Below are 15,666 nucleotides of genomic sequence, written 5' to 3'. Positions count from 1 at the left end.
GGTGCCATTTGGCCCATTGCCTTCCCGGACCTAATTTGGCCGATTGCTTTCTGGATTTCCTTATTTGACAGATCTGCATCTAATACTTCTCTGTCCAGTTCCAAGAGAGTTGGCACATCACTATCCGCTAGAAGCTGGTGCGAGTCCTCCACTATATACGTTGTGGAGGGAGAATAAACTTTCTCGAAGTAATCTGCAAACACCTCCGCTATGTCGTTGGGGCGATGTAGGACCTCTCCGCTAGGCGACGTTAGCCGAGGCACCCACCTCGTACCCTGTTCCCTCCTTTCCAACCAGGCTCGTGTCTTCCCTGCCCTATCACCCAGCTCATACAACCTATGCTGGGTAGCCATCATGTATTCACGCGCCTTGAGCCTGTACTCATCCTACTTCAATATCAAACTATGTAGTGTACCTTCTGAGGGATTAAGCGTGTGGTCTGCCTCAAGCCCCCGGAGTTCCTCCTCTAATCGATATTGTATTCCACGACAGGGCATATCTCTGTAGGACCACTTTATATGCCTCCCATATAGTTTGTGCAGAGTCTACCGACCCTAGATTTTCTGTTAGAAAGTTTCCAGTTTGCACACAGAGCTCCTCCCTTATATCCTGTATTTTCAACAGCCATGGGTTAATAACAATAGTACTGCGCAGCTGGCGTTCCCCGTGAGTATACTCAACACCCACAGGGGAATGATCTGAGATACCCCTAGGCAAGGTCCAAGTGTGTCTAAAATCACCTACTGAGGCCGTATATGTTAAGAAGTAATCTATTCGGGGGAGACTACCGTGCACACTGGAAAAGTACCTAAATTTGGAATCCGCTGTTTGAAGCTCCCTCCCCACATCTTAGAGGCCCAATGCCGTGGTAAATTCCGCCATAAGTTTGTTTGGTCTGGCCCCCTGCCTCTGTGGGTATCTGTCAACCGTATCGTCCATAGTCATATTGTAATCTCCACCTAGTATCAATGTACCATCGGGAAGTTTGGTCAATACTCGGCCCAGATCTGTTAAGGCATCTCTACCCAGTGCCGGTGGCAGGTAAACAGAAACTACATTAAGAGCCCTCCCCTCCCATTCGGCGTCAACCACAGCAAACCGTCCCCCGATCGCCATAGTCTTAATTGTCCCGTAAGGCATCTCAAAAAAGAAATCTTTCTCACTACAAACTAACTACCCTGTCATCTGACTAATGACAAAATTGAGATCACTTTACTGCACAGGCTTGAGGGCTCAGTGCATAACTTTCAGGATAAATGAAAATAGACCCTGGAGGCACAGGACATGCTTTCAGTTTTTTTGGCCCTCTTGTGATCCAGGGACATGATGAAAGCCTGTTAAAGGTAAACTTCATCAAGAGATGGGTGCTTAAAGAAGAGCCACTAACCAAAAGTGGATGCTGTTACACTTTCTATGGGCATACATCTTTTGCTTCCCTGTAATGTTCCATTGCTGGAATTGCCAGCAGCTCATAGACTGATGAAAGACCTGACAGAATCTTTGACTTTTACACCCGTACACACACTTTCTTTCCTTCCACTTTATCTCAAACTCCTCAGTGGGTTCAAACAGTAGTCCTTATTATAAGAATGAAGTCACTGACAAGAATAAATTGACCAAATTATCCCAGGAGAATTTGGAAGCTATGATCGTTTGAATGAGTGTCTCTGGAGGATACTCTGATTGCAGTGGAGATCAGGGTATTGACAGTCGTATTCGCTCACCAGTTCTTTCAGGTGATCAGGAGTGCTATTGTATACTGGTATGCTGAGCACAGCTTAGAGAATTGACAGAAGCCACATTCTTCCCACAGTTCCTGATGGACATCCTTCCTGAGCTACCTATATTGAGGCAGGCAGACTGACTATTTATACAGCACTGGAGCTCCAGATACCGCTGCACATGACATGAATCTCGGGTAGTTGTGAAGGCAATAATCTTGGTACAGATTAGCACTATTTTTCTCTTAAAACAACAAGACAAAGAGGGTTCTCAGAGTTAACTGGCAAACAGCCACATGCTAATCGTGTGCACTATCTACTAATCCATACCTGTACTCTCCACTATGGTAGCCTCGGAGCCATTCCCAGTTCCAGATGCCTTTTTCAAAAACAATTTTTGCTTATTACAAAATGTTTTTTTCACCTTCATTCACTGCAAACATCCACATAGTTCATTGAAAATGCCTAGATCAGAAAGCAGCAGAAGTCCTTCAAAGTCTTTAAACCCCTTCTTTCTTCAATTAGGAAAAGATTCGAACTCCCCATCCAGGCACATGGAGAACCTCACCCACTCGGGTTGCCGATTTTTCCTACACATTTATCAGTGGAATGGCATAAATGTATTATGGGATGTTTTCAGTGTTGAACAGCAGATTCATGCTGCAACTGATCTTCTGTGCTTCTTCACTATCGCGAGCCCAGTATGAATTTCTGGAAGTGAAAATACTCGTCCAGTGGTGCACCTAAATTATGTGCCAGGGTAAGAGGTACTATAGGCTTAACTAACTCTCTTCATGACAAAGACACATTTCAAGTCTGGTCTCAGAAGCATTTTAGAAATCTGTATGTTGAATCTCTGCTGTTCAGGGATTCCCATTTGATAGTGCAAGAAAATGTAGAATTCACATTCTGTAAAAAACGGGACTTGTGGGAGTCTGTAATTCAACAGCAGAACTTGTGATTGAGTAGGAATCATATCTCGATTTTTACTTTGGGTCAGATGTACGAAACTCTTATTTTGCATTTCCTAAATTTAGGAAATCCAAAATGGTATGTACAAAATTTGCGATTTACTAATAGCTATTCACAGAGTAGGAATCGCAAATAGGAAATGCTATTGCATTCCCACATATGGGCCAAATAGGAAATGGTGTGCACTTCCTGAACTGCGATTTCCTAATAGGAAATTGAAATTTAGAAAATACAAACCAAAGAGTGCCTCTGGGCTTAAGGCCCCACTGGATGCACCCTGACATTTACAGTGCACATGTAAGTGTGCAAGTACCGTAGGGGCAAATGTGTGCTTCGTGTCACATAAAAAAATGCATTTGCATATGATTACCATTTACTTTGAGTGGATGGTAATAGCATTATTTAACTATCTGTTTCGCATTTAGGAAATGGCTTGTTCATGTGCTTTAGGAGTCGCAAATAGGTAATCCCTATTTGCGTTTCCTAAATCGCAATTTGCAATTTCTACCAGGTTTTATAAAATATAGTTTCATAAGTACAGTTATGTATTTCAGGTAACTTCATATGGTATTTTGTAATTGATATTTTTGCCTAACAATTACAGTTTACCTGAGTCCCAAGATGGCTGCCGACCCTTCCTGGTTGAAGTGTTGGCAGCCAGTCAGAGATCTGCAGATCTCTGCACAAGCTCATCATTATTTATGAAGAGTTTGCAAGCGTAGATTTACAAATTTGAATTTCCTTTAATATCTTGCATACTACTAAATAGATTCACACCTAATAACAAACCAAAAGCTAGCTTTCTGCCAAAGTTGGTCTCAATCCTTCCAGTAGTTCGGACTGCAGGCATATCTAAACAGTCTATAGAAATTAACATGAGAAACACACTTTTTTTGACTTCCCCTTTTTTGTCTGCCCCGCGTGATGGATCACCCTGAAACTTTTCATGCACAACAAGAATCATCAGAGCTCTCTTTTGGGGTAATTTTGTGAATATTCGTCACACAGCGCCAGGGATATAGGCAAGTCAATATATATAAAACCTTAGAGATTCACAAACAAACCCAAAGGTTATAGAGGAATTATAGTTAGGTTCAGATATTACACAAAACACATAAATTGAGCAGATATAGTTAGAGGTATCTCAAGTGAATAAAACTTGTTCTCTGATGTTACCATAACTCATGGTCCCACCATACACAGTTTTCTTGGCAATAATTTTACAACAAATGTGCAGTAATATTATCAATGATGTCATAGAATATGTCATGAGTGATGTAATATGTGGGGTAAGAAGCAGTGCGTGGTGCGAGTTTTAGTTACCTTAGGGCACAAGCTATTGTTACTTCAGATAACTATAACTGCTACATTTCTGTGGTTTGTGTGTGCCAAAATCGGGCAGAGGAGTGGGGGGAGGGGGGGTTGCGCAGGCCACTCCCCTTGTAAACATTGCCCGTGCCATATGGGTTGGCATTCCTAGGGTCCGAAAGCAGCCTGGGGAGTGGGACCTAGTGCACCTTGCTGCCCCAATATTAATATAAAGAATTCCCCTGGGATCTGGCCCATCTGGGGAGCTAATAACAACAAACATGGAAAACTATGCTTGTTGTTGTTCTTTAACAAATTGAAGCTTATCTACAGTCTATCCACAAATTAGCAGAATTCTTTTTTTTTTTTACAAAAAACATCTTTGGCCCCAAAAACGTGTTGGGCCTCCATCAAGGTCCCGGTGGGACACCACCGCCAAGCCTAGGGGGCAGGGTAATCCTACCCTGCCCCTTGTTTTTTTTTAAAAAGTGTTCTTTGGACTTGCCCGAGTCCCAGTCCCAAGATGCTGCCAACACTTACTGGTTGAAGTGTTAGCAGCCAACCAGATTTCACCATGAGATCTGTCGGATCCACAGAGGATTTGCATCCATAAATTTACATTTATTCTTTTTTCTTTAATAACTCCAAACTACTGAATGGATTTACACCAAATTAGAACAAACATTGGCAAAGCCAATAGGTTCCAACTATTTAAGAGCTATTGGCTTTGCCAGTGACTTTTAACCATTTTGTACATCAACATGACTGCTGTGCACCAAAGCTAAATGTTAGGGAAAAAGCGATACGACTACGGCAGGTCAGAGTGGGGAAACTGCAGTAATAAGTATCAGAGACTGCAGAGGCAAACTCTGCTATGTGACAGGAGAGATAAAGGCATAGATATGGGCTACAGAGACAGAAAGTAGAGACATACTATAATGATAGAGAGAGAGGACAGCAGAAAAAAAGACAAAGATCAAAGCCAGGTGGTTGTAGGGACAAAAAACACAGGTGGCAGACTGCAGACCAAGAAAGAGACAAGACACAGCAGACACAATTATCACAAAGAGAAAAGACAGCACAGACAGAGACATATGTCAGCTTGGACCTGGATCAGAGATGGCACTTCCAATGCAAACACAGATATTAGTCAAGAAGCAGCAACTATAATAAACAGACACAAAAACCACTGACACAGATAAAGAGACATGTGAGATAACGATCAAAGACGGGACTCTGCAGACATGAAAAAATACACAGATCAGACTTGCCAGACACAGAACAGTAGTAATAACAGAGGGGCAATAACACACAGCTGAGGCGAGACATACGTAAGTCAGCAGGCTCAGAAAGAAAACAAAACGCGCACATGTAATTCGGTGAGAAAGCCTTACCAGTGAATTTATGGAGGAGGATGGCTTAAAATAAAAAATAACTATTGGTAGAAAAACAAACAAGAGCCTAGCCTGACACACACGGGTCTCTTCCACTCCCCCGGCTGAATTTAATGGTACAGCCGTCCCCAGGGGGCTTCAGGCAGCTGCTGCCAATGGATGCCAAGTTTAAACGCCAGTAAATCAATCGGGGCTCGCACACACTCCGCCATCCTACCCTCCCTGCGAGCCTGGCAAGCTTGCATGGACAACAAGAAGACACAACTAGAAAAAGCTGGGAAATGTTGTTTGTGCTAATCGAGACACCTACTAGTGATAATAATCGCAGAAGCTTGTGAATAAGCCCAGCTCCAGAACTACAGCTCCCACAATGCCCATGACTGTGAAGTGTCATAGGCATGGGCGTAAACGTCGACTGAGGGCAATCACAATAATATAAGTTTGCAGTGAAAGTGCTATGCATGGCAGATGTGTTGAAATGCATGCCAGTTATTCACCCTCCTTTGCTGCAGTGAGGCCGGAGCAACAGATGGGGGAATCAGGGGAAACAACCAAAATGGGAGGAGGATGGGAGGTGAGGAGACAACGGACAGAGTAGGGGTTGGGCAAAACACAACAGAGAGTGGGAGGAGGGTGGAGAAGCATGTCTCGCAAGCAGGATTGAAATGTGTGCCACAAGGGAGAGATTATGTTAACAAACACAGCAAACGCTATGCAGCCGAAACATTAAATAAAGTTCCACAAAAGCGGATGAAAACAGTACTTCAGCATTGGGACACTGTTAAAAGCAAACACACGAAGAACAACAGGAAATAGCATGCTACAGTCAATTGAAATGGACGAAAAGTAGGTGGCAAGCACAGGAACAAATGAAAAGCAAGGGGGCATTTGTAATCCCCTTTTTAGATATATATTAGCATTAGATTTCACAAGCACATCATGCAGGTGAAACCTATAATGGGGCTCCGTTTGTACCAAAAGCTAGCTTTCTGCCAAATTTGGTGGAATTCCGTTCAATGTCTTGTGATAAAATATGCTTGACCTAGAAAAATGCTGCAGTGATGCTGTATAACAGCATGATTATCATACCCACTAATGCAATAACCCATTTTATGCACTGACAAAACATTGGTAAGGGCCCACAACATTTTACGAGTGAATGTAATCTATCAAGAACCTGTATTATATGTTTCCAAACTAATAGTGGGTTAAACCTTTACACAACATGCATTGAATGAAACAATATGTTTACACTTTGTGTACAGTATGTTTACAATTTTCTATTGTAAACATGAAATTCCGTGATTTATTTTATACTAACATGCAAAACAAAGTGAATGAGTTGTCTTCTCTGCATCCTTTGTTTCCCTGTTTCTGCCTTTGTCTCTTTTCCTTTGGGTCAAAATGTGATGATGAAAAATAAGTCCACATTTCCCAAAAATGAGCACATGCGCCCACCACCAGCACACCACTTGCCCAAATTAGGAACTCTAGATATGCACTTCTTTGTGCACATCAGTAAAAATATGCGTTTGATTTTTGTCACTCTGTTATAAGGAGTAAGTCCTGAATATTTGCTCTATTTTCTAAAATGTCCTGTGTTCTGTCTAGGCGGATTTAAACTGCAATATTCAGGATGATGCAGGAGCATTCTACGGTGTTACGAGTCAGTATGAGAGCTCTGAAAATATGACAATTACCTGTTCCACAAAGGTCTGTTCATTTGGAAAACAAGTAGTTGAGAAAGTAGAGGTGAGTTGATTTTGAGACTTATTTTGGACTGTGTCTTTATAAGTATGGTATTCTTTGTCATGCTAAGGATTATATTTATTTTGACCATAATTATTCTAGGCTAAAATAAGGCTTTTCTGTAATGGGCTAGTTGGCCCCTAGGGGCCCTCAGGATTGAAGGGGAATTATTTCCCCAACTAAAAAAACGCGTCACAGGGCGTGTTTGCACACGTCACCTCAGACCTCATCCCCTCCCTTCACCACTTTGTAAACGCCCTGTGGCCGTTTTAAGTTGGGAGATTAAGTCCCCTTGAATCCTGAGGGTCCATAGGGTCCAACTAGCCCACTAGGTACCTCCAGTAAGCGCCACAGAGCTGTGTTGCAGAGAGGTGTCCAAAGGGGCACGGTCTGGACCACCTCTCTGCAACGCAGAGCAGAGGCGCTTACTGGAAGCACCTGGTGGGCTAGTTGGCTCCCAGGGGCCCTCAGGATTGAAGGGGAATTATTTCCCCAACTTAAAACGCACCACAGGGCATGTTTGCACACATCACCTCAGGCCCGGTCCCCTCCCTTCATCACTGTGTAAACACGCCCTGTGGCTGTTTTAAGTTGGGAGATTAGGTTCCCTTGAATCCTGAGGGACCCTAGGGTCCAACTAGCCCACTAGGTACCTCCAGTAAGCGCCACGAGTGAAATGTCTAACTAACTATAACACCCCTGAAACCTATGGTTTTTTCAGTGAATTTCGTAGGTTTTTTAAATGCTAATTCCTAACTATAACGTGCCTGAAACCTATGTTTTTTTCAGTTAATTTCAAATGTTTTTAAAATGCTAATTCCTAACTATAATGTGCCTGAAGCCTATGTTGTTTTAAGTGAATTTCTAAGGTTTTTTAAATGCTAGTTTCTAACCATGCCTACAGAGGTAGGACATGTGAAGAAAGAAGAAAAAACGTACATAAAGAAGCAAAAGAAATGCAGAAAGAAGCAATAGAATTCCTCAAAGACGAAGAAAAGTGCTGGAAGAAGCAAGACATGTGCATAAAGAACCAACAAAGGAGCAGAAAGAGGCCTTGTTACAAAATCATCCTGTGCCCACAACTTTTTCAGATGGGTACTGGTGTTAACTGACTCTGACTAACCAGGCCTAGATCCAGAGGTATGCTAAAATACACTTAGAATACAGTGAAAACACCTACATACACTAGGGAACACTATGTTTTGGGGTACCCCTGTGATTAGTATGACCTCTTCTGTAAGCCTCTAGTAGATAATAGGGCACGGGGATTAAAACTACCTCTTAAAATGAGCCATGGTGTGCGTTTGCACCCTGGTGAAGGGAGGGGAGAGCCTGAAGTGACATGTGTGCAAATACGCCCTGTGGGCGTTTTAAGTTGGGGGATAAAGTTCCCTTTAAATCCAGAGGGTCCCTGGGGGCCAACTAACCCACCAGGCATGTCCAGTAAGTGCCACAGAGTTGCATTCCAGAGAGGTGTAAAATGGGGCATGGCCTTGGACCACCCCGCTGCAACGCAGCTCAGTGGTGCGTACTGGAGGTACATTTTGGGCTACTTGGACCCAGAGACTCTCAGGATGAAAGGGGAATTATTTCCCTAACTTAAAATGCGCCACAGGGTGCATTTGCACACGTCACCTCCGACCCTGTCCCCTCACTTCACAACTGTGTATTTCACCACCACCGGCATTGCTTTTCCAGCTCCCCGTGTGAAAAAGCAATCGACATTGGTTTTTGGAAGAGAGAGCAGGTTTCCTGCTCTCTCTTCCAAAAACCAAAGCAGTTTGCTATGGGGGTGGCGGTCCCCAGGGCATCACAGGCTCCAGGAGAGGTGCCGCGCAGCCCCCCTCCCAACATTTGCAAAGCCACGGAGGTTGGTGGCCCCCAGGGCTTGGGGGTCCGTCACGGACCCCCCATTTAAAATAATTAGAGCCCCGGGGAGGTGGCGGTTCCTGGGACGTGTGGGGGATTCGAGCCCGCCCCACACAGGTAGTTATTATATTAAAAAAACAAGCCCCGGGCCTGCGGGGGGGCCATGTGCCCCCAACAATATTTTATAAAAGCGGTTGGCGGGCCTTGGGGCTTGAGGGGCCTTTGAGCACACCCACCCATTTATTATAGAAGCCCCGAGGGTGGCGTGAGCCCCCTGCAAATACTATTGAAAAGCGCCAGGGGATGGCGGTACCTGGGGCTGGAGGGCCCCTTAGGGCCCCCTCATTATAATATAAACATGGCCCCCGGGACTTGGCTCCCCTGCTCGGTTTGAACCTGTGTTGCTATGGAGAGACCAGGTTTGCTATGACTCTCCCTAACCGAATGGCCAAGATTTAGAGTAGAGTTTGCCATCAGCATTAATTAAAGAAATTGGGTGATAAGATGTGGGAATATCCATCGGCTTCCCTTTCTTTGGGAAGATAATCATATCCGTACCCTGCCAAGATTGGGGTGGGATCCCATTATGCTGCACATCCCCCCAAAAAAATTCTCTCTGAAATGAGATTTTCCCCTTTTAATCCTTGCCCATCCTTACCCAACCCTCACCCCCAACCCATCCCCTATACCACCACCCACCCATTGCAACCCCATTCAGCAACTCCCTACCTCCCCTCCCTCCCACCAGCCATAAAAGCTACAGACCGAACATCGGTTTATTTGTAGATGAAAGCAGCCCCCCTCTGACCAGTGTAAAAATAAATTCCACACATCAAACAAGTAGCTGTCCCCCAACTAGAAAACAAAGAGATTAACGCCTATCCAAAGACAATGTGCAGCTACTCCCATAATCCAAGCCCCCACACATATCCTAGCATCCGTCAATAATAGAAAGATTTGTATCTAAATCATATTAGCTCAGTGGTTGCTAAGCCTTATTACTACACCCTTAGCCTTAGCCTTGATCTCAGAAGTAAAGAACTGAGTCTGGTCTCCCAAGATTACTTTAAGACCAGCCGGATTTATCACATACGCCTGTACCCCCTTCTCTTGAAATGGTTTAACCATTTGGGGGAGCCGCCATCATCTCTCCACAATTGCGTGACAGAAATCCGGCCAAACAAAAAATGAGATATCTCCCACAGTGTACTTGGCTATGGGTCGGGCCTTCTCAAATACTGATTGCTGCAAAAGATAGTTTCCAAAGTACACTAGGATTGCTCTGGGATTCGTATCCAGCATGGCTGGTTGTATTAATGTGAAGGGGACCCTGTGAGCCCTCTGTATCTCATGGGACCAATTCTTACTCAACAGATCTACCAAGAATATAGGAAATCCGACCCCTCCTAGCCCTCTGTTATACCTAAAAATCACAGATTATTATGTTTCTGACGGTTTTCTTCGTCCTCTAGTTTCCACTGAATATCTACCAGGTGAGATTCATAGGCCTCGGTCTGGCCTCAAGCTCCCACACAGTCCGCTCTAGTCTCCAAATCCGTGAGCCTCTCGCCAATAGCCCTGCATGACTTTGGCGATTTTCCTTACTGACCCCTGAACTTTGCTTATAGCAGCTGGGGATCGGTGGCTATCTTGCTGGGTCTCCTTCTGATGTGAAAGTATACATTGTAGAATAGTATTTAGGGAGGGGGATGGTGTTTCCTGAGATGTATTTACCACACTCCCAATCAACTGTTCTGCAGAGGAATGATTCCATTGAAGATTTTTTGCCCCAATCCTATTCAAGCAACCCGACTTCCTCTGCACTTTATACATTGTTACAGCAGAATCCACCTCGCTAGCCTCAGGGCCATAATCATTACCCTCCTTCACCGTCCCGGAAGTGCTTAGAGCAGCCCTGTGTGTTCAAGTGGGGACCCACGCCCTGCTTCACGTTTTTGTTTTACAAGGTTTGTTCTTTATCCATTTGTTCCAGTATACCACTTGCCTGGCCAGATCCCCATCGGAAGCCTCATTTTGCTATGCCCTTAGGCGGCCCCCCTCACTAACTTCGGGCGTGTCCCTACTTGAGGTACTCCAAGCAGGGAAGAAGGTACTTGCACACTGGCAGGAGGGGGGCATATCCGCAGCCATAGGCGCAGGCTCTGTATCCAGATCCTAATGAGCCACGCCAATCCCCGAACCCCCTGCCACCGTCTCATCAAGAGCGTTGCATCCTGGCTTAGCTCCTGTTTTCCCACCAGTCTTGTAACCGCAAAGCAGTTCCAAGATGGTAGAGCCAGGTAAACGCTGCTGGGGCGCAGCCCTGCCCTTCACCTTCTTCTCACCAGTGAGGTCCATCTGGGTTGTCTGGCGCCATCCTGGTTGGTGCATGGCAGTCTCTGCTCCCATGGCTACATCCGCCGTGGATTGACTCTGCCTGCCCAATGAAGGAGATGGGGCCATGGATCCAGCAGCCTGCTAGTGCCTTCCTCGGATTGCTGGTGGGGGCTTTCGGACCCATTACGGTTACCAGAGAGGACACAGAATGGCAACTGGCTCGATCTAAAATCTCGAGAGCAGTTTTCAGGCCAGAAACACCTTGTCATGCCTTGAATTTAATCTATCACTCTGTTAATCTGCATGCTGTTGTTTACGTAATTTGCTTACTCAACATTTTATATGCCACTGTCGCTCATGGTTGCTGGACCGCAGCTGTGCTACACAGCTTCAGCCTGGCACCATCACCATATGGTGGGTGCACGGTGCCGTTCCCTCCGCCCGAGCGGGTGATCGCCTATTGTCAGTTGTATGGAAGATTGGGTGAAAGGGAGGGAGGGGGTGGAAGACGTTCTCCACCTAATTGGGAGGTTAGAGTGGGTGGAGGGGGAATGGGAGTTGTGTTGATTTTTGTGACGATGAATATTGTCATTTTGATGCATGTGGCATATCTGTCGCTCTGCTGTGCTGGTTTGTTCTAGCTGCTGTGCGCATTAGGAATGTTGATGTGATTGATGGGTGAACGACACAGATTATTAACCAGGAATTTAAGGGGTCTAAATTCTCCTAAGAAAATACGGCAGATCCTGGCCTATTTCTCCCGACATGATATCCATGTTGCTCTGCTGCAGGAAACGCACTTAATTAAACATACGGAGCAAGGGTTGCCAGCAGGTGGACAGGTTACAGGCTTGCTTCTTCCTACTCGTCCTATGCCAGGGGTGTGCTGATCTTGATCCGGAGAGGCGTTGTGTTTACCCTAATCCGGACGCACGTAGATTTAGAAGGGCGCTGCGCAATAGTTCAGGGGAAGCTGGGAGGCTCCTTGGTGTCCATCGTATATATGTACGGACCAATTGTAGATGACACGGACTGCTTCTTAAGAATGTATGCTAAATTGAGGGAATGGCCAGATGCGGTCATCTTGTGGGGTGGTGATCTTAATACCTATTTGAATCCTGAGCTAGATAAATCTAAGCAGTTATCGAATAGGACTCCCAGGGTGGCTCAGGCTGTACGGAGTGCCATGTTGGAGTTTGGTTTGATGGATGTGTGGAGTGTTCGCTACACCTCTATGAAAGAGGGTACCCATGCTACACCGTTACACAATAGTTGGTCTCGGTTGGATTATTGGCTACTCGGAGAGGATGCGTCTGACTGGGTATCAGAGGTCACTAACTTACTGTGCACTTTTTCGGACCATAACCCGGTATTATTAGATATTAATATCCCGACGGTGGTACATCGTCCCTTTACGTGGCAGCTGCAGTCGGAGGCACTACTGGATCCAATATATGATGCAATAGGAGGCAATAGGACTGTACTTTGAGATCAATAAAGGTTCTGTGGACAGTGCCTCCACTTTATAGGAGGCCTTCAAGGTGACCATTCCGGGAGTATGCATTGGTACCACGGCGGGCATATTGAAAGATCTCAGAGCGCAACTATCTAAAATAAAAGCAACACTTTGCGATCTAGAGCAAAATACAGCCGCCCCATCGACAGATACCCTGCTCCGTATACATGAGCTTATACGGGAGCATGACACGCTGGCTGAAACTGAATTACGATACACTTCGCGTAGACACACAGCCCGTAGGTTTGGTGAGGGAGGGAGACCAGGTCGCACCCTGGCTAATAAAATCAGGGATCGCATGGAACAACCTCATATTGATAAGATCACAGACTCCGATGGGATAGACCATTACCACCCGCTTGCTATCACTGAACAGTTTCACAGTTTTTATGCGGAACTATACACGTATGGGGGGAGGCTGCAACAACCGAGATGGAGAGATACTTAGAGGATGTGGCGTGTGCCAGGCTATCAGATGTTCACAGGGAATATCTGAGCCTGCCAATTGATGCAGAGGACATTAGGGCCGTGATTTTGGCTCTGCCTAATGGGAAGGCACGGGGCCTGACGGCTCCACGGTGGAATTTTATAAAGCATACGCGGACCTGGTAGTACCCTACCTGCTGGAGGTGTTTGTGGAAGCACACGATTCCGGGGTATTGCCGCCATCACTTCGACAAGCGTTGATAATAACACTGCTCAAAAGAGATAAACTTCCTGACAGGTGCGATTCATACAAGCCCCTGACGCTGTTTAATATAGATGCCAAGATACTTGCAAAAATCCTGGCCATCAAATTGCCACCTCTGATGCCGTGCCTGGTGCTGCCGGATCAGTCGGGTTTTATACCCGACCGCTCCACCCGGCACAACTTGCGGACTATATTTTCCATGCTACACGGGTTGGCGCTGAGCCTGTCTGCTGCGGCACTGGAGCCGCTGGCTTGTGTTATCAGACATAGGCATAGAGAAACAGCTCTGAACTTCAATTATCGCCCGGTAGCCATTTCATTATATGCGGACAACATGGTGCTGTTTGTCCGGGAGCCATTGCTCTATCTAGCGCAGTTGCTACGGTAATATGTCAGGTTCGGCCTGCTATCGGGACTGGCTGTAAATTGGGAAAAGTCCACTGTCATCCTTCTAACGGAGTCCACGAGTCAGCCCAACATGGAATTCTCACTGGTGTGGTCCGTGGACCCTGTTAAATATCTTGGCGTCTGGATCCACCGAGATCCGGACGTAGTCATATGGGAAAATTATGGTCGGGCCTGCACCAGATTGGACCAACAGGTGGACACCTGGGTGACTATGCCGCAGTCTCTGGCGGATCGTATTGCTCTAATAAAGATGGTGCTACTGCCACGGTTTTTGTATCTCTTTCTGAACATTCTGATTGTGTTATCAAAGGTGTGCTTTACCACTCTTCATAGAGCCCTGCTCCTGCTGGTCTGGGGAGGAAAGCACATAAGGGTGAGCTGGTCTGTCCTCACTATGTCCTCACTAGTGATTATGAACGGGGGGGATTTGGGGCTCCAGATTTCTATGTTTATTATCTTAGTGCGCAGGCTCAATATGTGTACTATTGCGTAAGACCACACGCCTATACACCGCTTGTCGCAGTGGAGGAGGGAGACGTTAGTCCTGTTGCATAGTATTATCACGCACACGACGTGTGGACTCCCGAAAACCGAAATTAATGTGGTGGACACGATGATAGCGGCTTGGCAGGAGATTGGGCGATTGGCGCATAGGTTGACCCTTTACGAACCTGCTATGCGTATAGAACATCATGCTGCGCTATCAGTGATGCACGAGGCGCCTTCGATGCCGCTTCTCAAAAAAGCAGGCCTCCAATTGATGCAGGACCTGTACCCAGAGGGGTCGTTCCACACATCAGACACTCTGCAAGATATAAGTAATCCCACCTTGTTGTTCCGATTTGCGATGCATAGACTCCGACAATGCGGTCACGGCGCACTATGTCACCAACCCTCACGAGCGTCCTACGCTGCTGTCATTGCAGTTCATACTTACTGTTCCCACTAATAAGAACCTGGTCTCCAGGCTGTATAGAATGATAAAGGAAGAGTGTGATAGTGTACCTGATAGAAGCTGGGAGAGATGGAATGCTTGTTTGCCCACCCCGATAACGGAGAAGGATTGGCGTTATATATGTGGTTTAACTGGCACTCTGGTTATGAACGGGAATTTTTGTATAATACATTTAAAATAAATACACCAGATGTATTATATGCCAGCGAGGTTATGCCGATATGGGTTACACGACTCAGACTACTGTGAGAGATGTGGTCAATGTGGTGCAAATTTTCTTCATCTCGCATGATGATGTCGCAGGGTGGCTGAGTACTGGGTACTTGTGGTGCGAGATATTGGTGAAATGTCAGGATTGGAGCTGCAGTGTACCCGACTTGTCTGTTTGCGGTGTTTTGTTCCTCAGGCAAGAGGAGTATGTGGCAGATTTGTAAGGTGGGTGCTGCTCCTGGCCAAACGCAGGGTGGCTATTACGTGGGGCGGGAGGCGTTCACCAAAAGCTGAGAGCCCTTGCGACAATTCCTCCAGAGGAAGGCTGTAGGAGCGGAACGACTCGGATACGCTGATGGGGGGGTGGGACGCCAGATGGCCCAGGCGCGCAGTGTGAGTGTAACGAGATGATGCAACTCTCGTAGTTAAGCACGACTCTGTATTCTCGATCAGGTACAATTAGGGGCTTTTTTTTGTTTTTATCAATGTTGTGATTTGATGGTTGGCAAAATGTAGGAGTTGTACTGAAGATTCTG

At 45.9% G+C, this 15,666-nt stretch overlaps 1 protein-coding gene across 6 annotated transcripts in view; it reads left to right on the top strand.

Moving 5' to 3' along the window:
• TEAD1 (TEA domain transcription factor 1) overlaps window positions 1-15,666 on the top strand; it is a 505,124-nt gene that overhangs the window by 453,383 nt on the left and 36,075 nt on the right. For all 6 annotated transcript variants that reach the window (XM_078680921.1, XM_078680920.1, XM_078680919.1 and 3 more), the window contains one exon: window positions 7,007-7,147. In XM_078680921.1, the coding sequence (XP_078537047.1) occupies window positions 7,007-7,147 (141 nt within the window). The remainder of the gene's footprint in view (window positions 1-7,006; window positions 7,148-15,666) is intronic.

This window comes from Lissotriton helveticus, chromosome 3_1 (genome assembly GCF_964261635.1).
Source record: "Lissotriton helveticus chromosome 3_1, aLisHel1.1, whole genome shotgun sequence".
In the NCBI taxonomy this organism is placed as follows: domain Eukaryota; kingdom Metazoa; phylum Chordata; class Amphibia; order Caudata; family Salamandridae; genus Lissotriton; species Lissotriton helveticus.
The sequence above is the reverse complement of the archived record's forward strand: the minus strand, read 5'-3'. Positions and strand labels throughout refer to the sequence as shown.